A 26,575-nucleotide genomic window follows, 5' to 3' on the forward strand; every position below is an offset into this window, starting at 1 on the left:
AAGATAGTCTGGTTCCAGTTTCTTAAATGTGAGGATTTGCTGCTTTAGTAAATAATGGGTATTTTTCACAATTTTATGAGATTTTATAGATAAAACGATAATGTTAAGGATTCAGTAGAAAAGGACCCACTAGCAGCCACACAGCTCTTGGTTCAGAGTAGATTTAATAAAGTTCTCAAGCAACAATCCAAAGGGCAAAAACAGTCTCGTAGTCAAATAGGCAGGCAGAGGTCAAAAATCCAAAAGTCAGAACAGAGTCCAAGGCAAAGGTATCCAAAACACAGAATCCAAACAGGGTGGAGTCAGAGCCACATGGCTTTTCAAAACAAAAACAGAAAACACATGACAACAGGACATGATCAAAATGTAAACAAAAAGCACATGTTGCTGGAAAAACAAGAACTCAAACAGCACGGTTACTAACAGATAAGTTCTAATCAAACAACACAGTCCTGATAAAGCGGATTAATCAAATGTTGAAAATATCTGAGAATACTAATAATAGGAGCTTGAAGTTACTATAATTGGAAACTACCTTTCTTACTGTTAAATAGTGTCAAGATTAAATTTACCTCTAACCATTTTAACCATTTTGGTCTAACCGACCAACATCTATTCATAAATCTCAGCTGCGCTTCACTTTGCAGAAGCTAAATCTGTCTCTTATTGCTCCCGTTAGCAAGGCTCCTCACAAATCCAAGACATGAGGCTGGATAACTGACATGAGAAGTTGTCGTTGGCTTAATTCTGTCTTACATGCTCCATGGCACGTCTTCAAACTCTTATCCAAACAGTGCTGAGCTTCTTTCAGGCAAATGGGAACAGTGTTTTGTTCCAATCCTTATGGTTGATATTTATTTTCACTTTGAGACAACTTTCATTTGACTGCACATACACAGATTTTTCAAATGAAATGCGAGGAAAACATGTTACTTTGCACAAGAATTTCAATTTTTTCAGAAAGATTTGGAATTAATTGGTATAGAACAAAGTATTTTTGTATGAATTTGTCATTTTTCATCTACAAAATCAAAATCTTTGGAAGGTCCCTCAACATTAACCATGTAGCAGGTGTTTGTCTTAGTTTGCACACTGAAAATAAAATTGTGTTTTGTTTGGTCCTCAGCTTCTCTGTAGAGTCATTTTTTTGTGCTTCCGGAGCTACAAACTACAAGGCCACTTAGAAAGACACCGAGGGGACGGCCAGGCATGCATCATTCACTAGAGGGGGATGAACTACATTTTTCAGATGCTTGAGAGGAGATAGATGCAGCTCGCTGCGCCGCACCTGAGAAATATTTTTCTAATCCTGCCATGGAACTCAAGTATCTCAGTGAAAGATTTAATGTTTTATTACTCTGTAACAGCTGTGTGTGTGTGTTTCTGCATTGTGTTACCAATGTCAAGAGATGAGCTGTGTGAGACAGTTAAACCAGCATGCTGTAGGAAACAGATAAAAGATGACATCATCAGTGAGCCATCTTGGGTTGGATTAGTGGGTTACTATGGATACCATACATATATGCACCGGCTTTTGACACACACACTCCTTCAGAGCCCTGACCTTCTTCAGTCCCTCCTTCACTACCATAACATCACTCACACCCAGCCCACTCTGGGCCTCAGCCCCCTCCCCCCGACATAATGACATTTGCATACAGATGTCTCACTTGTGCTGATAATGCATGCCGTGTGTGTGCGTGTGTCTATGTGTGTCTGCCACTGTAATCAGCTGACGTCTGGGCATAGCTTAGGGCTCAAATATAAACTAGAGTGTGCAACATTGAAAAAAATCCTCATGATCATTTTCACAAGTACAACAATTTCTTTGGAACTGGAAATAAACTCTCATGCAGTAATGTGAGCGCTCTGAAAAGTGAGAGGAAGAAAGCATTGAGAGAGAAAAAAGACTCCTTCTAGTTTGCTGGAACAACTGTGCCTGGCAGACAGAAGAAAAAAGTGGATTGAGTTGAACACGTCAGGGCCCAGTTCCAAATCTGTGGCCCTGCCCCCACCCTCACTTCTTCTTCTTCTTCTTCTTCTTCTTCTTCTTCTTCTTCTTGTAGCGTTTTCTTCTCTTGCCGCACGAAACAAGCCACCTACACTTTAGGACATCTGCTAAGCTGATTTTCTGGAGCTTAGCAGCACCACAGTGGTATCAAAGAGATTAGGTGAAACAACATCCAACTCCGGCTTTGTGCTGCGTTTCAATGAATGCAGCGCCGTTCGACTGCTCGCATGTGTTTGTGCCTGTTTTGCCTCCAGTGCGTGCTCGCCTGGGCACATGCTGTCTGTGCGCGCGCGTGGGTGTGTGTATTATGCTCGGTGTTACAGTGCCATAAGTCACAGAGCTGGTGTAATGCAGTTGGCTCTGTAGTGCGAGCGCTTCTCGGCATACGAGGGTTCAGAGAGCGTAACCAAAGAGCTGCTTCAGAGGATCTTTGTTTGCTAGCCAAGCCTCGTTATCACTGGAGGGAAATCATCTCCTGAAAATAAACTGCTGGAAATCCACTAAATGTTGTGTTTGCAATGTGAGGCCTTACATTTTTTTTTGTTGCATTAAGTGTTTATTTCTCTCACTGTATATATATATATATATATATATATATGCCTTTTTCCTGCACAGAGCACATATTTGTTTCTCTCCTGCCATACATTCGGTAATGAAAGGGTGCTTTATGAAGCGGAGTGACTATATCTTACTGCATTATGCATGCATGATGGCCAACGCTTAGTAACTATCCACACACTTAATTAAGTAGTGAAATGTAATAATGTCATTTATCCCTCTGGGTTTAGGGTTTGAATAATTGCTGCAGAGTCAGCCTACTGCGCATTATATTTGTGTGTGTGTGTGTGTGTGTGTGTGTGTGTGTGTGTGTGTGTGTGTGTGTGTGTGTGTGTGTGTGTGTGTGTGTGACCACGGCTGCCTGCTTGCTTTCTTCTCCTTGTGTGTGTGTGTGTGTGTGTGTGTCTGTTTGTGTCTGTGTCTGTGTGTGTGTGTGTGTGAGAGAGAGAGAGAGAGAGAGGGAGAGTTCAAGAGAGGGAGTTCTCATTTAGTTTTTTTCTTTCTTTCCGACAGCTTTCACTTTTTTGTGTTCGCTAACTAGAGAAAAAAGAGTGGAGAGAGAAGAGGAGAGGGAGGGGTCGGGGTGTGTGTGTGTGTGTGTGTGTGTGTGTGGGGGGGGGGGGGATGTTGGGTGGGTTAAAAGAAGAAAAGAGAGCAAGCCAAAGAGCGTCGGGTGCTGTGTCAGTCTGATATTTTCCATAGTGACAGCTGGGCCCAGAAGCTCAGAACCTTTTCTTCTGGCACACAAAGCCCATTAAGTATGCCACTCGCTCAATGGCCCCCGCAGCCTCCAAATTGCTCCAAGCTCCTCCCTAAAGTGTGGCAGCCTTTGTCATTGTAATCAGGCCTTGTATGTGAAGTGCTGCCTGTATTTACCGCTGCTCACGGTGCATATTTACCCGGCCTCCTGCTGCAGGGTGAGCGCAGGAGGGAGAGAGAGAGAGAGAGGGAGGACGAAGAGAAGGGAAAAATGAGAGCTGGAGAGAGGAGATGGGAAGGAACAGAGTGACGGAGGGTCAAGTGTGGAGAAAAGGAGCAGCGACTCAGGGTGGAGAAAGGGAAGTGAGAAAATCAGCAGAAGGGAGGCCTCCAAGAATGTGACTCAGTGACTTTGGGGGGTGACGGGGGGTCAGGCAGCGTTGGACACAGGGGAGGAGTGTGTGGGCACTATGATGCCAGTCTGGACCACGGGGTAAGGGGTGGGGTAGGGGGGGGGGGGCAGCCTATTCACAACTCTCGTGAGAAGGTTCACACTTGACGATAAGTTGGAGACAGACGGAGAAGACAAGTCTAGATTAGTGTAACCAATAGGAGAAGGGACAGAGAGGTACAGTGGACTGACAGGAGCAGACGACACGGAGGAGTGGAGCGATGTGATGCCTTTTGGCAGAGCTGACCCCATTCAACGTGTTAACCCCCACACACACACACACACACACACACACACACACACACACACACACACACCCTGATGAGGCCTAAGATGCGGATGGGGTCGGGTACAGGGGGCGTCTCCAGAAATGACGGTCATCCAAAGTGGCATCCAGACCAAACTTTGTCTGTCTCTTGGCCTATCCTTAATGTGTGCGTGTGTGTGTGTGTGTGTGTGTGTGTGTGTGTGTGTGTGTGTGTGTGTGTGTGTGTGTGTGTGTGTGTGTGTGTGTGTGTGTGTGTGTGTGTGTGTGTGTCCTCAGGCCTCAGTCTAAGTAGGCATCTTCCAAATTTACAGTGGTTTTCTTCTTCGTGTTGCCATCCCTAAAATATAAAGAAAACTTGTCATGGGGGAAACGGAAATGGGGGACTTTGGACAAATACAACTGAAACTTTGGAAGTAGAGCTGATACGATCAGTAGATTAAATAATTTGTCAATCAAGAGAAAAACATTCACTAAATCACTGGATAATTGTTTTAGTAATTTTTCTTGCAAAAACAACCATTCAGTGCCAAACATTCACTAGTTCTATCTTCACAAATGATTTGTGAAGATAGATTTCTTTATCAAATATATTGTCATCTAAATATCTCTAGGTTTTTGAAGATCTTGGACTCTTGGGCATTTCTTGACAATCCATAGACTTCTAATAAACACTACGTTCCATACAACAAAACTGCTTTGTGAATTACGTTTCAAGGGAAATGCATATTGTTGAGGATTACGTTCGTCTATGATGTATGGTTGTGTCCTGGGTCAAAAAAATCGACATTTCCTTATGTTTATCCACGTCCTTAGTTTCAATAATATAGCATAGTCATTTTAAGTCCAACCATGATGTTTTTTTATTTATTTATTAACAAGTAGTTTTGTTGTGTTTTTGATATGTTTTGTTTCAATTTACAAGTTTAAAACTGCGACTATAATCCGGGAGATATTACGTTTTCCTCAAAATGTTATTGAGAATGCAATAAAGTTGTTCGGGAACATAGTTTTGTAGGAGACAGTGTTGAATAGACTACACTAGATTGATAAAACATTTAATCAGCAGGTTAAGCAATACCTGATCTCTGAACGGCCAGTATGGGCAAGAGGAATGAATCCATCAAGCTCAAACTCTGTCATTGTACATGTGAGGGTTGTTTTCAGAGAGTCTTGAAAGAACGTCAACCAGTCCATTACCAAATATGGATGGATGTTTACAAGAACTACAAAGATGGTGAAAGTGAGGTGCTGAGCTGTGTCTAATGGGAGTTGACAGATATGGGTATGATCATGCTGCATGGATGTTAGAGAGAAAGAGAGAGCGAGGTTGGGGGTGTGAGGAAGGGGGAGGGAGGGAGGGAGGACAATAAGGCCATGGTGTTATGAACCCGATTGTTATCATGAGACAGGGAGCAGGACTCTGATGTCAGATGTCTATCTGTGCATGAGCCCAGGATGTGAGTGTGTGGCCAGTATCAAGTACAGAAAAAAAAGTTCTTCTCTTTTGCTTTTTCACTCACGTCCTCAGAGCATGAGCGTCTCCCCAAATTATACACAACCTCCTCTTTTTTTCTTGCTTCAAACGCAAATCTGCACATTTATTAAAAGGGAAAAACCTTTCCCTTCCAGCGAAGCAATGACCCTTTTGCTTTTCTACCAGCTCAGTTGAAAGTTGTTACTATTGGAGATGCTGAATAATGATAATGAAAGCGTAGGAGTGAACATAATAAGAGGACTTTTGAATAATGATGATGATGAAGACGGAGTAAAATTTACATTAATTAGCTCACGCGGGTCATTTTCTCAACAAGGTCCTAGTTACTACTCTTTAGTGTGTGTGTGTGTGTGTGTGTGTGTGTGTGTGTGTGTGTGTGTGTGTGTGTGTGTGTGTGTGTGTGTGTGTGTGTGTGTGTGTGTGTGTATTTGTTTAAACTTTATTGTCACCACGGTCTCCAGGACAGCTGGAGGCTATGTCAGAGTTCAGCTGCTTGTTATACACAGCAGAGAATAAGAGGAGAGGGGGGTTGTGTGTGTGTGTGTGTGTGTGTGTGTGTGTGTGTGTGTGTATTTGTGTGCACGCATTAATTTCTATTGGTTTGCATATGCCTGTGAACATTCACTGTGTGTGTGTGTGTGTGTGTGTGTGTGTGTGTGTGTGTGTGTGTGTGTGTGTGTGTGTGTGTGTGTGTGTGTGTGTGTGTGTGTGTGTGTTTGGTCCTATCGGGGTAGTGGAACAGCAGGATGGGGGTGAATAGTGGAGTTAATAGGCTAATGAGAGCACCGTGCTCAGGAAGAATACAAGAGGCTGTCTGGCACCCTCAGATAAAAAACTTTCAGTGGCATTAGTGGACACCCAGCAGTCCTCCTTAACAGGGACACCTTCTTTGTTCGCGCACACCAAAAGCCAATTTAATAAGCAGAGAATTTATTATTTATATGTGTTTCTCTTCTTTTTTTTTGCCATGGAAGCAGTGAAGGCAATGGAGATGGAGAGGAGATTTGTTGAGAAACATTCAGATCTTTAATAGCTTAAAGTTCCGATTAGGTCCGCATCGTTCACTGGATAATAAATATGAAATATTTAACTGGGGTTAGTAGTGCAAACAGCAGATTCAATATAGTTTAGTTGGATGCATACAAATGGGAAGTCTTCTGGTTTAGTTTAGTTTAGTTTAGTTTAGTTTAGTTTAGTTTAGTTTAGTTTAGTTTAGAAGAAAATGTTTTTGCTTTCAAGGAAAGTAGTTGTTCCAGGAGGTTGTGTTTAGGTTAGTTCATAGTAACGATTTGAATTTATGATAGTAAATTAGTTTTTTGGTTCGGTTTAGTTTAATTCAGCTCAATTTAGTTAAGTTGTAACGATTCAGTTATCTTACTAAAATAAAATTCTGAAGTGAATTTTGTTTTGTTTCTTTATATAGTTGAATTGAGTTGAGTTTGGGTTTAGTTTAGTTTAGTTTAGTTTAGTTTAGTTTAGTTTAGTTTATTCTCGGTTTAGTTTAGTTAAGTGACAACAATCTGGGCTTAAGTGGGTTTAGTTACGTTTAATGCTGTTTGACTTATATATGTTCATAAGGACACAAGTGTTCAGCTTTTGGAGCTTATAATAAAGGATCTAGTTGAGGTTAGAGGAATAAGGGAATAAGCCAGATTGGTTTTAGTTGTGACAATGCAGGCTTCAGTAAGCAAGCTAAGTGTTTTTTATTAAATATTCTTTCCGTTAAGTTTAGTTCATTTCAGTTCAAACAATTTGCTAATGATTTTGATCAACCATTTACTTTATTACTATACTTTAGTATCACACAAATATTAATCTATTCAAGTTTTATAAAATGAATAGGGAAGTTGTGTTTTGTGAATTTATTTCAGTTTGGTGTAATATCACAATTTTTAAAGCTTATAGAGGTTTAGTTTAGTTTAGTAGCAAACATTTATTCAACTCTGTAGGCTTATACTAGTCATTAGTTTAGTTTAATGGCACATAATCTGTAATTTAAAACTATAGAAAATTCTGAAGGGGGCTGAATTGATCTGAGTTGAGATTTATTTTGATTTAAATATGCTTTGTTTGGTAATATGCAACTCTTGAACAAAAAAAACATTCTTATCGTTAAATGTGTGGGAAAGCAAATGAAGTGTAGAAGAAAGGCAGTAGAATGTGTTGAGGTCCCCCCCCCCATCATAAGTTGGAGAGATGGGGACGGGGGCAATGGGAGAGCTCATTATCTGGCAGACCATCTGCTATTGGGAGGGAGGAACTGTCTGTCCGTCCCAGACACAGACACTCTGAAAAGGCCTGGAGTCCGAGTGAAAATGTTCCTCTAACTTACATCTGGTACATTTGGACACCAGTGAACAGGATGGCTTCTTGAAAAACCTTCAGCTAATAGACACCAATCTCATGCTCAATGTTGTTAGCATCAGCAGAGATTTGGAGAATCGTACAAGTTAGTGTTGGGTGCGAAATAATAAAACAACTATTACGTAAAGTACTTAGGAAGTTTGACTATTCAGATCATCGTCTTTATCATATCCCAGGCGGTCTTGTGAGTTAGTTTTATGCTTTTATTGGGTTTCTTTCTTCATTGCTAGTTTTTCTGTGACATGTGTGTAATATCCTTAAAGGATATTCTTGCCATGGTTCTTTTGGAGTTTTGTCCTCGTATATCATTCTCAGGTTTGAGAAAAAAAAAATAGTCCATATCCAAAAAATAGTGTGCATGTGAATAAGCTGTAGGAGTTGTTAGTTGCGTGTTTCTATAGTTTAAATCAGATTGCTGGGGGAGCTTAGTGTGAGAAGTTGCCGGCCGCAGCAGATGCTCTTTGTTGCTCTTCAGGCTATTGTTGTTGAAAGCTGACACTGGGAGACCGGGATTGGGTCCAGCTACCGGCAGCAGGAGGACACAGCGCCCTCCTATTGGCTCTCCGGGAGTGTCACTCAGCCGATCGTCCCGCCCACTCGGCCCTCCCCCCCTCCCCGGCCGGGGAAGTTGAACTAAAGTTTGAGCAACTTTGTTCGGCAGAAGTAAACTTGCAAAGCAGCACTCGGAGGCCGCTGCGGGACTGAAGAACGACGGACGGGAGGAACCGCAAACATGAAGCTGTGCCGCACTTTTCTCGGTTCGTATCACTCACTTGTTTTAACTTCACAGAGGGAACTTTAAGAAGGAGCTTCTGCGTCTCTGTTCGGGACCGACCTGTCCTAAACCAGTGCGTCTCTGTTCGGACCGACCTGTCCTAAACCAGTGCGTCTCTGCGCGTGTGAGTCTGACACTGCTGCCACTCACGTGCAGTATGATAAGGAATAAGCATTACACAGTGCTATTTGCTATTCAAAATAAAAGCATTAAAAGGAACAGAGGACTGAAAGAGGCTTAGTTGTGTCTGATCACACCGGCCGTAACTTTTAAACTCCCAACCAGGCTCAATTCATCAGACAGGAACATTTTCTAAATAAACTTTGAAGTGCAACTATATTTCGACCCCCGTGGTAAAAAAAAACTGGCCAGACAAAGGACGGTTGGTCCCCTAGGGGACCGTGTGGCCCCGGTACCGTGGGGACAATGCCAAGCTGCGAGCTTATTAAAAACTTTTTTGTTGTTGTGTTAGTCTGTCGGCTTGTTCCATCTGTCGAGGGACCATAGGGGCCTCCCCCGGTCCCAACCTCAGCGCCCAGTCAGCTGCTGCCCCATGTAATATTTATACTGGCTGCCTGCACAATATAGCCACCATACGATAGTCTGGAGTGACGTAAGCATTAGTGCTGGAGGCCTCCTGTGCCATCTGCAGAAGGATGGGAAAAGTTTTCCCAGCTTCACGACTGATCCTTCAAAAGAATATATATATGTGTGTGTGTGTGTGTGTGTGTGTGTGTGTGTGTGTGTGTGTGTGTGTGTGTGTGTGTGTGTGTGTAAAGTTTAATTTATATATATATATATAAATTAAACTTTCTATTATATATATATAATAGAAAGTTTAGTTTAGTTTAGTTTTTTTTGGGGGGGTGGCAGTTTTATGTAGTTCAGTAGCAACTCAGGCTTGTGAAATGGATTATGTATCCTTTTTTTCAGTTTAGTTAAGTAACAAACATTTTTTTCCAATTTATAATGAGGTTTAGTTTAGATTACTTGAGTTTGATATCTATTAGTTAAGCAACTTTATTGGCAATTGTTTTCATAGTTTGAAATCACCAACTTCCTCACAAACTTAGAACAAAGGGTCAGGGCAGCAGAGATGGTTTGATATGACTTTAGTTTGGTGGACACACAATACACACTTTGTAACAACAGATAACAAGAAGGGCCAGCTGATATACCAGCTGATTGACGTGGTATCCTTCAGAATAAAAGGCGAAATGACTTTAAATCATAAATTATACTCCGTTTAACTCAGGTTAGTTTTTATTAAGTTAAGTTGTGACAATTCAAGCTTTTAAAAGCGAATGCTTTGTTTGTGACAATTTAGTTCATAATAATAATTATTCAAGCTTATAATGAGGATAAAGTAAGTGTACTTAAAATTGTAGGTCCTATTCTTCTCCTGATATGAACCACTTTGAAAACAATAATGCTCCGATTCTCAGATACTCCGAGTTCTCAGGTAACTGGGGATATAAATAAATACATGGAGAAAAAAAAATAACTTACATAAAGTTCAGACAAAAGCCTTTGTTACCTGAACAATAGCTCATGTGAAGTATTGTGCAGGCCTGAGAGCCTCAGCAGGCCCGGAGCTGTCCGCAGTTCTGAACACACACACACACACACACACACACACACACACACACACACACACACACACACACACACACACACACACACACACACACAGAAACACAAAAAAAAAACCACATACTCGGCACTTTGGAGCTGTCCGTAGTCCTGAAATCTCTCCGCAGGAAAAAGAATAGTCATTTTAATGGTTATTTCCGGATTTGTGTTAAGAAAAAAGTATTTACTATCTTCTCTATAATCTTAAGAAATATGTGTCTCTGGGGGAGGGGGGGCTCAGCTCACACCCGCATCAACCTGGAGACCCAACTCTCCCACACACGGTCCCTGGTCTGCTGGATCCGGGCCCGGGGTTTCACATATTTCCTCCCTTTTGTTTATTTGATTGTTGACGCTGTTGTTGAGTGAATCCCCTCTCTCTCTCTCTCTCTCTCTCTCTCTCTCTCTCTCTCTCTCTCTCTCTCTCTCCTCTCTCTCTCCCTCTCTCTCCCACAGTCTGAAATCACACTGATGCGGCGTGCACGGCCGGTGATTGATTTCAGCTCCAATGCATAACAATGGGATTGCACAAAAAGAGCCTGCTGCAAAGAGATAAGAATTTAATAGAATTTCTGAAAAGCTGAAGGTTGGGCTTTTTGAATATTCCCCGCGTGCGCGGCGTGGAGACAGCAGATAAAGGATGGCATTTGTGGGGACTATTCTCAAATGGCTTGTAATGAATGGTTGTCATTCCCACTAATGGTTTCAAAACAGCAAAGCAGAGAGCCGCGGTGTGAGCAACATTTGGGAGTGACTCCAAGTTTGCACTATTAAGACTGACTGTTGTTTGGAGCCGCGCTGACAGTTGGCATCACTCTCAATGAGCCTCAGAGAAACCATCAGCAAATCAGTGGCTGACAGTGATCACTCTTCTTCAAACTCCTGGGGCCGTCAAAACTATTTTTCTCTGCGGCGCATTATTTCTCAGCGATAATCCAAATTGATATCGCACCTCCATCCCCTCACCTCGAGCTCTCCGCCTCCGATGTCGTTAAGACCCGGAGGAATTATCAGATGCTGTCGGTGCACCACACATAAAACTCTTGCATACAACTACTACATCAACTCCCAGTCCAAGAGGTGGTGGTGGGGGGGGAATAGCCCTTGAATGAATTATTGGACGGCACCATTCTCCCCGGATGTGTGGGGGTGAAGGATTACAGTATAGCTGTGTAACCTCTGTGATGCATTTGTGGAACTCGAGGAAATGAATAAAACATGAGCTCATTCTGGTGTGTGACATAGTGTTGTCTGCGTCCTGCGGAGCCCGGAGGCGCACCACACTGATACAGATGGTTCATGATGTTACACATGTTAGGAGGAGAGAGGGAAAGCAGCACGGGGAACTTATGTTTGGTACTGTTTGGGGGGGGGGGGAACGATGCTAAAGTCTAGTTTCAGTCTAAGTGGTTCAGAGGATGTATGTGAGAGGGAGAAAGTGCTTGTGTGCATCTGCCCATTGAGTTAGTAGTGTAGTAAGGGTGGGGGGGGGGGGGGGGGGGGGGGGGACCTCAAGCCCTGCCCATCTGATGCTGGAGGTTTTACTACTACAGCTCCCGTGATGTCATGGCAAAGGGCGGAGGGAGGAGATGGGGGTGGGGGGGGTGGAGAAGAGGATGGAGAGGGAGGGAGGGAGGGAGGGGAGGGGGGGGGGTACAATGGCTCATGAGGGAAAGGTAAGTCAATATTACGTTTTTTTTTTTTCTCGCTGACAAAGGCAAATGAAGCCATGTTTTTGCTTACAAACAAGTAGGCATCTCAACGCCTTGATCCGGAGCCGAGCACCGGTGCGCTGAGTGGGAGAGGCCGCGCGGATCACCCCCTTCGCTCGGGCTTGTTCTTTTTTATCAGATGTGGACATTTGTAACGGGATAGACGATCGTTTTTTTTGGTTTTTTTAAAAAGACCTTTTACTCGGGATATCTTTTAAAGCAAAACTACTTGACAGCGACGCCGCAACTCTCAAAAACACACAGCGAGGACGCAGCGCCGGAGCCCAGAGGAGATACTATTGAATACAGGTAATCAGATGTTTCTGTTTTCATGATTTATCATCATAAATCTCGACATCTAAAAGGCTATTTTCATATTTTTTTTTGCGTAACTTTGATATCCCTCCTCACCCTCGTTAGTATTTAACGGCAGCGCTGGCAGCGTGCTTTTGTGGCCATTTAGTGTTTATAAATACTTAATATTTTACGAATTGTGAATTAAAACTTTCTTACAGCTGCGGGGTTTTTCCAATAGTTTACCAGGTTGTTTTTTCTTTCAATTCTCAAAAGTGCATATTTGTTTGATTTATTTTCATTTTCAAAATGCTTGGTTGATGATAGTAATGCAGGAACAGAGAAGAGTCTGTGTTTGCCCCTCCAATGCCGGTCCTTGATGCCTCATAATAATAATAATAATAATAATAATAATCAAAAATAAAATAATAATAATAATGATGATCATAATAATAATTCTAATAATCATAATATGTGCAGCCATGGTGCTGTCTCAGGACCTCGGCGGTGCGTGTTTCTCTGCTGGACAGTTCCTCTGTGTGTTGTGTTGCTCTGGATGCTCTCTGAGCACTGAGTCACACCTGGAGTGCGTTCTGCTCTCCGTCCTCTAGTTTCACCTTCTCTGTCTCCAGGAATACATGAGCCCGTCCGCTGGACCCGAGAGCCGTTTGACTCTCTTTCTGGGTTCTTACTGACATTTTTAAGAGAGCAAATGTCCATCTCGAGACCAGCACCGAATTGTGTTATTATTTCAACACTACAGTGGGCGTTGGACAGGACGTGTGTGTGTATATGTGTGTGTGTGTGTGTGTGTGTGTGTGTGTGTGTGGACAGATGGATGGAAGGATGGAAGGATGGAGTGAGTGAGTGAGTGAGTGTGTGTTTGAGAGGGAGGGAGGGAGGGAGGGGTTTGCCATTTGATCCTCTGCAGCAAAAAAAACAGAGATGCTCTCTTCAAATGTCAGCCGCCTTTAGTGGTGCACAGATAAAAAATAATACAAATAATAATTAAAAAAAAAGTGGTCAGAAGCGCGAGTGAAAGCTTCACATTTCGAGCTCATCTAGTCGGATTCACCTCGAGAATGTGAGCCTGTGCCTTGTTTTTTTTCTTTTTTTATTACCCCCCCCCCCCCCTCCACTCTCCTCTTTGCTTTGCTTAGATGGCCACGTAATGTGCTGTGTGTGCGCCTCGCGGTCTGTCAAAGCACCTGCGTCCTAAGATGGAGGAAAGCGATGAGGGATGGTGATACACGGTGTTATGTCACCGGCTCTTTAAGTTGCTCTCCGTCACCCGGCGTCGCTCATCGCTGACAAACTTCAGCTGCTAGTTCAGATGTGAGAGCATTCTTATCTTTCTTCCCCCCGCGCTGCCGTTTGAAAAGCATCCTTCTCTAGAAAAAAAAAAAATCTTCAGTCAGTTTCTCTTTTTTTTTTTTTTTTTAGGAAAATGTCTTTGAATTGATGAATCTTTTATGATGTTTGGCTTTTGTAGCGATAGAATATGATGTTTCACTGACTCTACCTAATTTTGAAATGTAAAGCCAGACCTTTTTAAAGTCAGAAGTTGTGTTTGAAGTGTGTTAATTGCTATTCAATTTCATTCAATTCAGTTTATTTTGTATTACCCCAAGAGGGCTTTTCAATGTGTACACCTACCACATCCTCTGTCCCAGGACCCCTCACATAGGTACAGAAAAAAACTCCACTAAAAAAAACTTTAACTGGGAGAGAAATGGAAGAAACCTTAGGGAGAGCAACAGAGGAGGGATCTAGTAAGTGAAGCCCGTGAAAAGAAGGAGCCTGTACTCAGAGGAAAGACGCTCTGTTGATGGGCTTCATGTATATGATAAACAACAAGCTCAAGATGTCGCGATAAAACACCTATTGTTGTTCTTCTGTTTACTTTTCCTGAGAAAATGCAGCCTAGATTCAGGGGATTACAGAATGAGGTTATTGGTGCCTTATGCTGTCAGCATGCTCTGACAGCAGAGAACGGAGCTGAACGCCGCGGCACAGGCCCCGCTATGAAGTTGCTTCTGTCTTTCCTTTAGTTACCGTGATAGGAGGACCCCTCTGTATTTATGAAGGGCTGAATAGCCCTGTGGTGAGGACACCAGGTGCCGGAGGAGGGAGCGCAATAAACATGTTGGAGGAGCAGCTGGGGCCAAATTGCACCCTCGTCATTCAAAGCCTATCAGAAATCTAAGCAATACAAGCAAAGGTCAGGGTTGGCCAGGCTTTCAATGGAGAGGAGGCATTTGAAATGAAAGCCTGGAAATAATGAATTTCATGCCGTGTTTTAAAGGGTAGTAAATAAATATTGAGAAAAAGAAACTAGAATTAATTAAAAAGTAAGCCGAATATGTATAAATTCTCCGATAGATAAACACGACATGCAGAACTGTTTCGAGCTTCACAAAGTGCTGCCTTCAGTGAAGGACTTTCAGGTGCACAGGTCCCTACAGTTAGCGTGTGTTGTTTCTCTGATGCTGAGGTCAGGCTGGCCCTCAGGGGAGCTCCTCCAAAGGCTGGTTTCCATGGCGCCGCTTTGCCTTCCACACCCCCCGCCCCCAAAACTCCCATCCCATAACTGATAAAAGCACCCCACCCTGACCAAATGTGGGCCTCCAGTAGTTCATTCTACTCTGTGTTGCTTCAGCTTCAGACTGGCAAATACAATTGAGGCTTTTTGACAAAGGGACTTATCTAAATTGTATTTTTCTGGTTATCATACATCATAAAAAAGAGAAAAATCTGCCTGATAATCTGGTCAGTTTTTCTCATCCTGTGACACAAAACAAAGCAGCGAGTAATACGAGAGCTTCCTGCTCCACGACTTTTGATTTCTCTGTCTCTTCTACCCGGCTCGCTGTAATCACACTAAGTTGCCTCTAAATCCTGCTTAACAGGACCCGGGGTGTACAGCTGGCCCCGGCCCCGGCCCTGGCCCCGTACGCACACTAATACTGTTACAGACAGTTCACCCTGGTATTTAATCTAACTATGGATTTAGGCCTCTTTTCTCCATTGTCCCTGTACAGTAAGCCGCCTGCCTATAATGGTATTACTCAAGCCTAAACTTTATTTTCTGATAAATGTTTTTTTTACTTTCAATTCATAGACTGCATGTGTTGATTCATTAAAGGGGTTTTGTGCTATGAACAGGAACTATTTGCTTAACTTTGCTTCATAGAAAAGATTTTATAAAAACACAGAATCCTGCTGGTAAAATATGATATTTAATCCATTCACTCTGTATCCCCCCCACAACAAACCCCCCCACACACACACTTGTGATTAACCAAACCTCCCGGCGAACGGCTAATCGTTTCGTACTCCTCCAATTTCACTGCCAAATAACGAGCTGCGAGTCTTGTAGGTGGGAATGAGCTGAATCTGATCAAAGAATAAGAGAGCAAGTCTCCTGAACAGGCAAATTGGTGTTTATGTTTTTTTCCATCTGCGACGGATCCAGGTGTTCAGGTCTTCAGATGAAAGATAAAAGGGTCTATTCAGACACCTTTTCTGTGATTAATTGTCTGATTCTATAAACCTCCGATATCTCACGCGGGTTCAAGCTGTCCAGATGTGTTTCCTCCGTGCAGCGGGAGCAGTGGCTCAGGACTGAGGGAAGTGAGCAGGGATGTTGACACATGGCCCTAGGCAGTGTGTGCTAATAGAGCGCTGTTCTATACTTGGCATTTAGGGAGGGCTCTCTAGGCCTCTTGGCCTCCAAACCAACAATACAGGATGGATGCTCACTTCCCTTCACTCTAAGAGGAGGGGAGGAAAAAAGGAAAGCAGTGAGTTTTGGTGCTGGAGATGGAGACAGAGAGACAGAGATAGAGATGCAAACGAACAGTATTGCTGTTGTAATCACTTTTCTTCCTGAGGGCGGAGTGAAAGTTGATAAACAAGCATTTTGCAGAGTGCTGGCCGGCTTTGCCGAGGTTTGCACTTAACAGGGAAAGTAGGGATGGGCGAGAGGAAGGGGGGGCTGAGCGGGGATTTTGACGGAGGGGGGCTGCTCTGCGTGGGGACCCCTCAGATACGAACGTGCAGCCTTTTGTTGTCTCACAGGCCGCTTGCTTTTAGTGTGCACTCTGCATACCGTGGGTTCACGCACAGGACAGCACGAGCAGAGAAAATAACTCTCGCTGTGTCTTTGAGGACAGATGAAAAGGTAGAGAAGCTGGATGGGAGAAAATGAGATGGACACAGCTCACCTTGCTCTCCACAGAGACCAAGCTCAAGTGTAAAGAGGTTGATATTTTGTTGCCTATCAAGAGCTACATCAAAGCAATCATTTAAAATCTGTCATCGTCGTTCAGTTATATCATTCTACAATAATTAATGGTGAATTGTGTTCAAATGTTCAGTGGAGTGGATTGAGAGCGGCTGATCCAACACCTTGGTCAGTCTGAGTCTTATTTCCTCCAACATGTTGTTGAGGATGGACAGACGGGTGGCCCATACACCGTAACAGACTGCATCTGTAAAAAGTTGAAAGCCAAAGGGTGTATAAATATATATATATATATATATAAACATGGAAAATGATCCGTTTTCACTGTACCAGCTCAGCGGTGCATAAAAAGAGAGAGCTAGAGCAGCGGCGGCTTGTAATGCCGTGTCGCAGCTGAGTCTTACAGCTACACTAGTTGAAAAGTTCAGCCTTGGGCATTCATAGAACATACTCTGCAACCTCCCTGAACTTGAAGCTGGGGGGGGAATATGACCTCCCCGACTGTTAGGTTGACCCTGTGTTTGGTAGCGGACGCCCCCAACAGAACCAACCACTCTGAGGGAGGGAAGAATGGAAAAAGGGATCTGTGATAGATTTAGTGTGTTTCTCCTGGACGATCAGGAAGACCAAGCGAAGAGCTATTACCTTGATGAAAAAATGGGGAGAGAGGGGGAGCGAAAAAGAAGGCTTGATTTATGTATGATTCATTATTCACTGACCATTCTTCACCCCCTCTCATCTCACGTGGCCCATCCCCCTATTTGCTTATATATGCACCCTGAAAAGCTCGATAAAAATGTGCAAATTTGATTGATTCTAATAGCAGACTGACAGGGACCCCAGCTGGGGCACTTAGCCATGCCTGTGTGTGTGTGTGTGTGTGTGTGTGTGTGTGTGTGTGTGTGTGTGTGTGTGTGTGTGTGTGTGTGTGTGTGTGTGTGTGTGTGTGTGTGTGTGTGTGTGTGTGTAGCATACACACTGTTCCTTTAGTTAATAAAGGAGTGTCTGCAGCATGCTCCAGTGCCCCGACCTTCCCTCAAAGTAGCCCCCCCCCCCCCTCCCTTCCCTCCCATTATCCAAACTGCTGCCCCATACATTGGTGCTGATGCTGTTGATTTCATATGACAACTCTCTCTCTTTTTTTCTCCTCTTCCTTCTTTTCCTCCCGTCTTGTCCCGCCTTCCCCCTTGGTTATCTCTCTAGAAAATGAGTTCCGGGGCGAGCTGGTGAACCAGCGGTGGACACGAGGCGAGAGGACCAGTAGCCGCTGCCAGGCCTCCCAGAGACTGCAGAGCCGTCGACCAATCATGGTGAGTGACAAGGCCCGGCAACCCCCCCCCACACACACACCCCTTCCAACCTGATTCTGCTTCCTGGGCATTTCCCCAATCCCCTAACTCAGCGGGGAAAGTAAAAAAGGGTGGAGGCGGAAAGAGGGGAGGGTGGAGAAAAGAGGCTGTGTGTGTGTGTGTGCGTGTGTTGGGAGGGGGTGGGGGTGTGGGTGGGTTGATGGCCCTTGCTGAACAGAAAAACATGAATCAAACAGCACATCAAATCTCCCGCTTGGCTCCGCCCATCCTCTGCCTCAGCCCCGCTCAGCTTACTTCAGTTTAGTAAAGCTCAGCGTGGCACAGCTCAGCGTTTTCCCGCTGCTGAGTTCACTTCACAGGATTTTTTTCCTTTTTTGTATAAAAACACAATCAAGAAAAAGAAACTCAAAACGATGTCCTTGAGCTGCTCATGCTTTCCTTTTTCTCCATGATATTCCTCCTTATCAGCAGAGTAGGTGCCTCTTTCCTCTCTCTAACCCTGTCCTCCTAAACCTGTCTCCTCTCTTTCTGCTAAGACTTCTCACACAAATTGCCACCATTTCAAGGTTATCTCTCCTTTCTGTTAACATCTGGTCCTTTTTTTCCTCTCCCGTTGCATCACAACTGAGAGTGTGACACCCAACAAAGAGATGGAGGGATTGAGGGGAGATTGAAAGAGAGAGGAGCGGGGGTTGGGGGTTGTTTCCCCCTGGGCCCAGTAAAAAGTAGTTCTGCTTCCCCGTGATGGCTCGGGTTCATCTGAAGAGATGACTTTTATTGATTAGGTTTGATTTCTGCTGCTGAGGGAGCCGAGGAGAGAGAGAGAGGCGTTTGTTTCAAACACTGCATCATGTGAAGCGGCCCCCATCTGTTTGCCCGGCACGGCCGTCACACAACCTCCTTATTATCTTTTTTAGACTTGTGTCAAGCTGAGGCGAATGAAATGGACTTAGAGATGAAAGATGTGTCGTCCTGAGCGCTGAAACCACACCAGGATGACGCACGTTGTAAATGGCAAACCCCTGACAGCAAGCGTACTCACATCTGACCCATTATACAGTCACACATGCTCAGTCGTTTTGCATATGGAGTGAGAAGAACGGCATCTCCCCTCCTCCCTCCTCACCGCTCCGTGTGAATTATTAAAGTGAAACTGTGGAAGGGCTCTCTGCGAGGCCGTCCAACATGGAGGCTGCGCAGCGTGGTCCGCCCGTCGAGGGAGCTCTAATTGGCAACTGCTGTCCGCAGGTAATTTCTGGAGATGTCAGTCTTCGTGGCCGGTTGTGAACGCTCCTCGCTCTGTGTCTCCGCCCCACCTTAACCCCCTCCTTCCCTCATCCCCACTCTTGTAAACCTGAAAATGAATAAAGGAGTCATTTATGTGCACTGGGGGACGAAGGGTGACCTTCTCTCTGAAGTCATTGCCCCCAGCCAGCCATTTACATAGAGCTGTCAGAATGCAGAGCGGAGCTGGGGCCCTCCTGCACCGACCGCTGCACACAAAGAAGTACATAATTGATAATGTACAACACAGCCTGTAGGGATGAGCCACGTCTTCCTCCTCCTCCTCCTCCTCTTTCTCCTCCCCCTTCTTCTTCTACTGATGCTGCTCCACACCACATTTCACACTAGTTAAACCCAAACACACACACACACACACGCACACGCACACATACGTGCAGGCCTCCTTCTCTTTTTCCTTCTCTGTCTCTCTCTGTCCTCTGTGCTGTGTGGGTCGACCGAGATACAGCGTTTGAGCAGTTGTCTAATTAAAAGACAACAAGGTAAAGGACAAGTTTGGGACATACTTTAAAAAGGGTCCTTTGAAAGAGATTATGAAAATCAGGTGAATGCCTGCCCGGCTGCATCTCAACTCACTCGCTGTGACTTTGTCTTCATACAAATTTAATGAGCTGGAATTGAGAAAAAGGGACAGGAAAAAGAGGAGAAACTCAGATGTGCTTACCTATTTAAATGTGCGTAACTATGGTTACGCAAACATGAAAGCAATAGGGGCCCTCCTTTTCAGTCCAGCTTCTGATTAATATGATGACTATCAATATAAGGAGGAGGCAAAGGAAGGGGGATGAAAAAGTACAGGAGGAACTGAATGGTTTATCATGAAGGTCGCAACCACACACACACACACTTCTCTCACACACACTTATAGCCGTAACGCTATACAAACAATATAACAACAAAACCCCTCTGTGATCATCTCCTAGAGATTTGAATCCTCTGCAATGCTCGTCCACACTCCTTACTAGTAGATTAAGAAGTCAGCAGATGCTTTATAAAAGTTAAAATATCAATTTGGAGTTGAAATAATGAATTAATTAATCAATTGACTTGCAGATTATTAATTGACTAATTGCTTTTCTTTGTCATATATGATTGAAAAAAATTGGTTATGAACTGGTGGTTGGATTTTTGAAAAGCTATTCCAATATGTAAACCTCTTGCAAAATCAAACAAAAAAATGTAAGACGTGCAATGCAGACTGTCAAACCCTGCTGAGGTCCAATAAGAGGTTTTCCTAAGGGAAACACTACCACTTTTGTCTACAGGGACAACCAAAATCACACAAAATGAATGTTCATTGTTGTAGCTCTAAGTAGAATTACGCAGAAACATGTGGTTCCCAACCGTTTTCTGTCAGATGTTTCCCACTGACCAATCAGATGAGTTTAACTGCCCCTTCATCAGCCCCGCCATCTTCTTCTACTGGTTTATTTGTTTTCATGCGTTGTCAACACGTTGTGTTCAGATGTTACAGCTGACTCAATATGTGATTATTTTTTTTAATTTAAAATCAGAATTTCTACTAATTTAAATGTTGTGTTATCTATCTATATATATATATATATATATATATATATATACAGTATATGGAGAAACAGTGAGCAATGCTAGTTAAATCACAAACACAAAAAATACATCAGAGTCGTAGATGCGCTTTTTCTGAGCATTTTAAATGAAGCGAAGCCAATCAATATAGATATTAAATAACAGTCTAACGGAAAGTTATCAACTAAATGGTGTGTTTTAAGAAAAACAGCATTATCTTCTAAAATGAAGTGGAATGGAAGATTAAAGTAGCATAACATGGAAACATGCACATGTACAGGCACCTCAGAATTTTGCTAAACCACTGCTTCTTCAGGATATGAACACACAAGAGCGCAGACAGCGAGCGGAGACAGACTTTGAGCTCACTTGTTAAAGGGGAACACAGACGCACACACATTCACACACACTAGCAGACAACTCTTCACTGCACGGTCATCTGCTCCTCTTCCCACATAGCACATGTGAGTGGAGCTCAGAAGGAGTCAACTGCTCCCTTCAAGCAGGGCACAACGCTGCGCTTGTTGCTCAACTTCTACATTAACAGCGCCCGATCAAAAGAGTCCGGGCAGGAGCGGAGAGAGAGAAAGAGAGAGAAAGGGAGAGGGGGATGGGGGGGCGAGGCCGGTGGAGACCCACACAGGAAGGGAGGGGCCTTTGCCTGCACCTGTACCTCCGGCCAAACACTAGACACTAATGAATGAAGCGTACCCTCCTCGGGGGCCTTAACAACAACAACAACAGCGTGCTTCATCTTCCTCTCATCCCTCTTTCCCTCCTTCTTTTCATAAGTAGTCTATTAGCAGGAAGGGGCATTGCCAAATAGAGAGAGGCAGAGGAAAAAGAAGAAGGAGAGGAACAGGGCCCCCGTGTTTGAATCCCACTGTGGCGCTGCCAACTTGACTATAGAGAGGCAACAAAGCAGCTAAGTGCCTGGGCAAGGAGAGGGGAGGTTGTAGAGGCAACCGGGAGGGGTGGGGGGAGGGGGAATTAGGGTTTGGGGGTTGGGAGAAAGTGTGAAACAGAAAGAGGGGAGACCTGCGTTTTATATATATATAAAAAAAAAAAAAAAACAGTCCAGTAATCAAAGCTAATAGCTCCATTGTGTCTAAAAAGCATCTGATAGCCTCAGAGTGCACTGAGAGCAGCGCTGAGCGAGGAGAGCTGGTGCTGAGGAGGTGTGGCCCAGGGTCAATATGTGTGTGTGTGTGTGTGTGTGTGTGTGTGTGTGTGTGTGTGTGTGTGTGTGTGTGTGTGTGTGTGTGTGTGTGTGTGTGTGTGTGTGTGTGTGTGTGTTGTTCAGGCAGCAGGGTTAACACCTGCTCCTTTGTGGCATAAAAGCAGAGCGAGGAGTAAGCAGCAGGCAGCACACACACACACACACACACACACACACACACACACACACACACACACACACACACACACACACACACACACACACACACACACACACACACACACACACACACGCACACACAAACAACTCCTCTTCTTAAAAGGGTTATTACAGTGGCTTTTTAGCAGCCCGTGTGCTTTTGCTTTATTATTATATTCAGTATGGTTAGGATTGTCGGGGGCCGTGGCCCCTGTGAGCAGAGGGACTGCCTGTTGCCGTAGCACAGTGTACAATCATGTGTACCATTCAGGTGCAGGAAATTACAGAGAGAGTGATGGGGGGGCATGTGTGGGGCGAGGATGGGGAGGGGATTGGAAAAGCAGCTCAAACAACGGGGATTGTTTCCTTTCCATACTCTTTATTTCTGTCTCTCTTCTGATGAAGTGAGCAGGACGAAAGACTCAGAATGTATGGTGGGTTTATACATATTTTTTGGGTGGTGAGAGATAACGACGGGTGAGGAGCAACGTTTTGCGAGAATTAAAGCGTAAAAACGTTTTGCGAGATGTTCACTGGGAACATCCTGAGTGAGGGTTATTATAGCAGGTCTTTTGAAGCACTGGAATACACTGAGAAATAACCACTCACATTCTCTTTTCTCTCCTCCCTCCTTTTCTCCTCGGCACTGTCTCCTCTGTTTCCTCCTTTACTCACTCGGCTCTCTCCTCTTCTCTGGCTCTCTCTTTCTCCTCTTTCTCCTCTTTCCCTCCTCCCCAGATGAGTGTAGAGGGTGACGCCAAGCGAACTCGCACTCGATCCAAGGGAATCAGAGGTGAGTGTTTGTCATCTGTCCTACGTGTCAGGCCATGTCTGCTATAAGTGTTCCCTTGCAACTGCTCTCACACACACACACACAATGGCGCGCAAAACCCCTAAGTTTATACACATTCACTCACACACCTTCATGTGCTAACGTCTGTATGTGTAAATGAGCAACAATGCTGTGTGTGTCCCTGTACATGCGTGTGTGTATGTGTTTAAAGATGTGTGTGTACATGCTGTAAAAAATGTCTCTCAGTGTCAATATGAGCAGCTTAAGTCCAAAAGAAGAGATGCTTTCACAGGATTCGCCATGTTTTTGCCACGAAATGTCACACACTGCTTCTTGTCAGTCACAACACATCTCAGGAAGTCGTTGGGGAAGAAAACAAGGCTCCAGATCTTTGCTTGTAATCATCAGATTCCTGTGTGAACAGCAGCACGACTCTCCATAATCCAGATTTATAGCTAGGCTCCATACTAAAAACATGGGGTTTCAGTAGACAGACGTTGTGGATATAAAAATGTGTTATTCTCACCCCAGCTCTTATATTGAAGCCTTATATTGAAGCCAAGTTAGGGACACCTTAAAAGTGCATACAGAATTGACAAGAGGGAGTTGGAGATTTCTGTTAAACTCTCAACTTGGTTTACATCTGGACATCCTCCCATTCTCACGCCTCCGCCCCGGCGACAGTTAAGCTGGAGGAATCATGTGTTCTGGTTGTCTCTCTGGTCCGTTCTCATGAACCTGGAGGAAATGTCTTCATATTTGGCACAAACGTCCACCTGTGTTCACAGATGAGCTGCAGTCAACTGAAACAAATTCCTCAGTATGTGAACCAAGTTCTGTTTTTGAGTAGCATCTCTAACGTGTCTCCTGGCTACCAACAGATGAAAGATAGAAATCTAAGTTGAAACAACCTAAAGCTCTTCCTACCTCCAACTATGTTACTATGTAACCGGGCTGGATGCAGGAAGAACAGTAGATTTTGGAGCAGGAGAACGCAGGAATTTATTGCTTCCATTGACTATAACACACATTGGAAATAAAAGGTGGCAAATTTTCCCTCTAAGTGTTTTCCAAATTTATACTCAGATTAGACCACAACTCATGCTTTATCTGATTAATTAAGGTACATTGTTTGAGCATTATGCTGCTTTACGAGCAGCTACACTCACACATATATTCATAAGGAGATAATAATGGTTGTAGAAAGCAATTTAACACAGAAAATGAAGCAGTGAAGATGATTTCTAACCATCTCTGCTATAATCCAAACACTGATATTAATGCAAAAATAAACATGGTATGCATGTTCATGTTTGTGTACATACATGCATGTGAAGTAAGTGTGCGGGATAATGTGAGTACTTTTCAATATGTGTTTGTGTACATGTACATAGTGATACACGTGTGTCCTTCTTTGTGTGTTTGTGTGTGTACCAGTGTTTGTTTGAGTGTTAAGAGGAGAGACAGCAGAGAAACAGTTCAGGAAGGCGTCCAGTCTCTCCAACTGCATGATGAAAGACAGAGAAATGGAGATGCTGCACACACACACACACACACACACACACACACACACACACACACACACACACACACACACACACACACACACACACACACACACACATTTATAAACCTTGTGTGCATTTCCTATGCTCTTAGTGTATTTTGACACCGGCGGTCTTTCTGACGTGTGATTAATGCATGTGATATTGGAGCCCAAACTCAATTCTCCAGGATCATATTGTTTTCTCATTTGCTCCAAATGAAAATAGGATATATTTCTCCAAACTCACTCTATCGCTCAACTCCCGATCGATGCCTGCAGCCAGCTGAGAGCCATGTGTGTGTGTTGTTTGTGAGCAGCGCTTGATTTATGTTTTGAAGGCAATTACTATAAGTTGTCCCTGAAAGAAGTGCTGTTTTTCTACTGATGAAGGCAGTTTTCCCTTTTAATTTCATTTTGCCAATTATGATAACTAAAGTGCAACAATTAATCTTGTTTTATTGCTGAAGTCTGCATATATTTTTTTCTGAACAGCGCAACGCAATTTGGCTGATCTAGGTTTACTTTCAGTGTATGCTTTTGTGTTGGTCTGTGTGTGTGTGTGTGTGTGTGTGTGTGTGTGTGTGTGTGTGTGTGTGTGTGTGTGTGTGTGTGTGTGTGTGTGTGTGTGTGTGTTGTGTGATTGTGTATGCTATTTTACAGTATGGCTGGGTTGCACCAACAAGGATTCATGATTAAATGATTATGAATGGTTTAACTTTAAATCTTGTTGCCACAAACTTTAAAACTATCTTAAAATAACGTCACTTTAGTTTTAACCCTCGATTACATTTAATTATTTTTAACAACAACATTTATTCATTTATGTATTTTAAATTTGGATAGTAAGCATCATTTTGATTAATCTCTATTTGATTTTGGTTTAAACTTGGATTTACTAAACAGATATTCATTTTCAATGCTGCAACAGAGCTCTGCTTAATTTGAAATCTGGATTTACTCATTGTAAACCTATCTTTGCTAAACCCTGATAAGAAGTAATCCTAGATTACATTAACCCTTGATGCTACAACCCAGCCTATGTTTGTGCAGGCCAGCACTTACACCGCTGTTTGTTTCCTGCTCACTCTTGTGAACTTGTGTTTGTATGTGTTTATGTATGCATGCAGATATGTGTGTGTGTGTGTGTGTGTGTGTGTGTGTGTGTGTGTGAGCTCATGAGTGTGTAGGTGTTTTCTTTTTCTTCTCCTGATCATGCAGTCAGCCGTGTGTAAACCTCTATGAGGAGGCCTCATGGGATTCGTATGCATTTGTGATTTATTGATCTGAGTTTCTTTTAGCAGCACAGCTTTCTGAGCAGTCATTCACCTTTGTTCTCCCTCCCTGTGTCTTTCTTCTCCTCCCCCATCTCTCTCTCCCCATCTCCCCTCAGTTCCTATTGAGCTTGTAGGACAAGAGCTGAGGTAAGGAAACACCTTCATCTTTGTGCAAATCCCTTTCATAAAGTTCTTTTATGTGCACCGTAGAGCACCCCCCGGCACTTGTGGACTCACGATCAGTGCTTCTTTAGATGATGTAGTGTGTATATATAAAAAAATATATATTATTTTATTTCTCATTGTCTGCACTTCTCAGCTAGTGGTCAGTGCCTCCAACAGGCTACTATTGATTTCTCACAGCCCTTTTGCCATTTCCTGCTATGAACACATACAGTAAAGAATGAAAGGGGCGTAAGATCTTTTTTGCGCTCAGATGGAACGGATGGTGAAGGCAGATGATTCTGTTTGTCCTCTCCCTACCGGGGCGACAACTTTCAGGGCCTCAACGGTCATGAGAGCCATTGTCCTCCTTCCTCTGCCCCGTTCTAAATGATTTTATTTTATCCTCTCTCATTTTGTCACACTTCACCTCCGAGCATTGATCTGAGCTCAGCACTCCCAAAAAGAAAAGCCTTTTGATTTCTGGATTAAGAAAAAAAACAGTAGGGAGGCCAGAGAGCGCTTCATTTAAAATACAAATGCAGCAATTTTTAATATGTGAAATTAATATTAAGGATAATTGGAGTAATAAAGGGCAATTGCTGGGGGGAAGTTAATGAGAATTGAAATGAGCTGTCCTGAGGGGTCATGGCAACCTGAATCAGAGGAGAGAGAGAGACCTGATGATGACGACTGGTGAGGAGAGCAGAGCAGGGGAAATTACAGCAGGTCTCGACTGATCCTTATCGCTCATAGTAAC

The 26,575-nt window shown here is 43.6% G+C and overlaps 1 protein-coding gene across 1 annotated transcript in view; it reads left to right on the top strand.

Moving 5' to 3' along the window:
* myt1b (myelin transcription factor 1b) overlaps positions 1-26,575 on the top strand; it is a 103,051-nt gene that overhangs the window by 54,934 nt on the left and 21,542 nt on the right. The window contains exons 2-4 of the mRNA XM_054608475.1: positions 17,709-17,815; positions 22,779-22,833; positions 25,770-25,800. Of these exons, the coding sequence (XP_054464450.1) occupies positions 17,709-17,815; positions 22,779-22,833; positions 25,770-25,800 (193 nt within the window). The remainder of the gene's footprint in view (positions 1-17,708; positions 17,816-22,778; positions 22,834-25,769; positions 25,801-26,575) is intronic.

This window comes from Anoplopoma fimbria, chromosome 12 (genome assembly GCF_027596085.1).
Source record: "Anoplopoma fimbria isolate UVic2021 breed Golden Eagle Sablefish chromosome 12, Afim_UVic_2022, whole genome shotgun sequence".
In the NCBI taxonomy this organism is placed as follows: Eukaryota; Metazoa; Chordata; class Actinopteri; order Perciformes; family Anoplopomatidae; genus Anoplopoma; species Anoplopoma fimbria.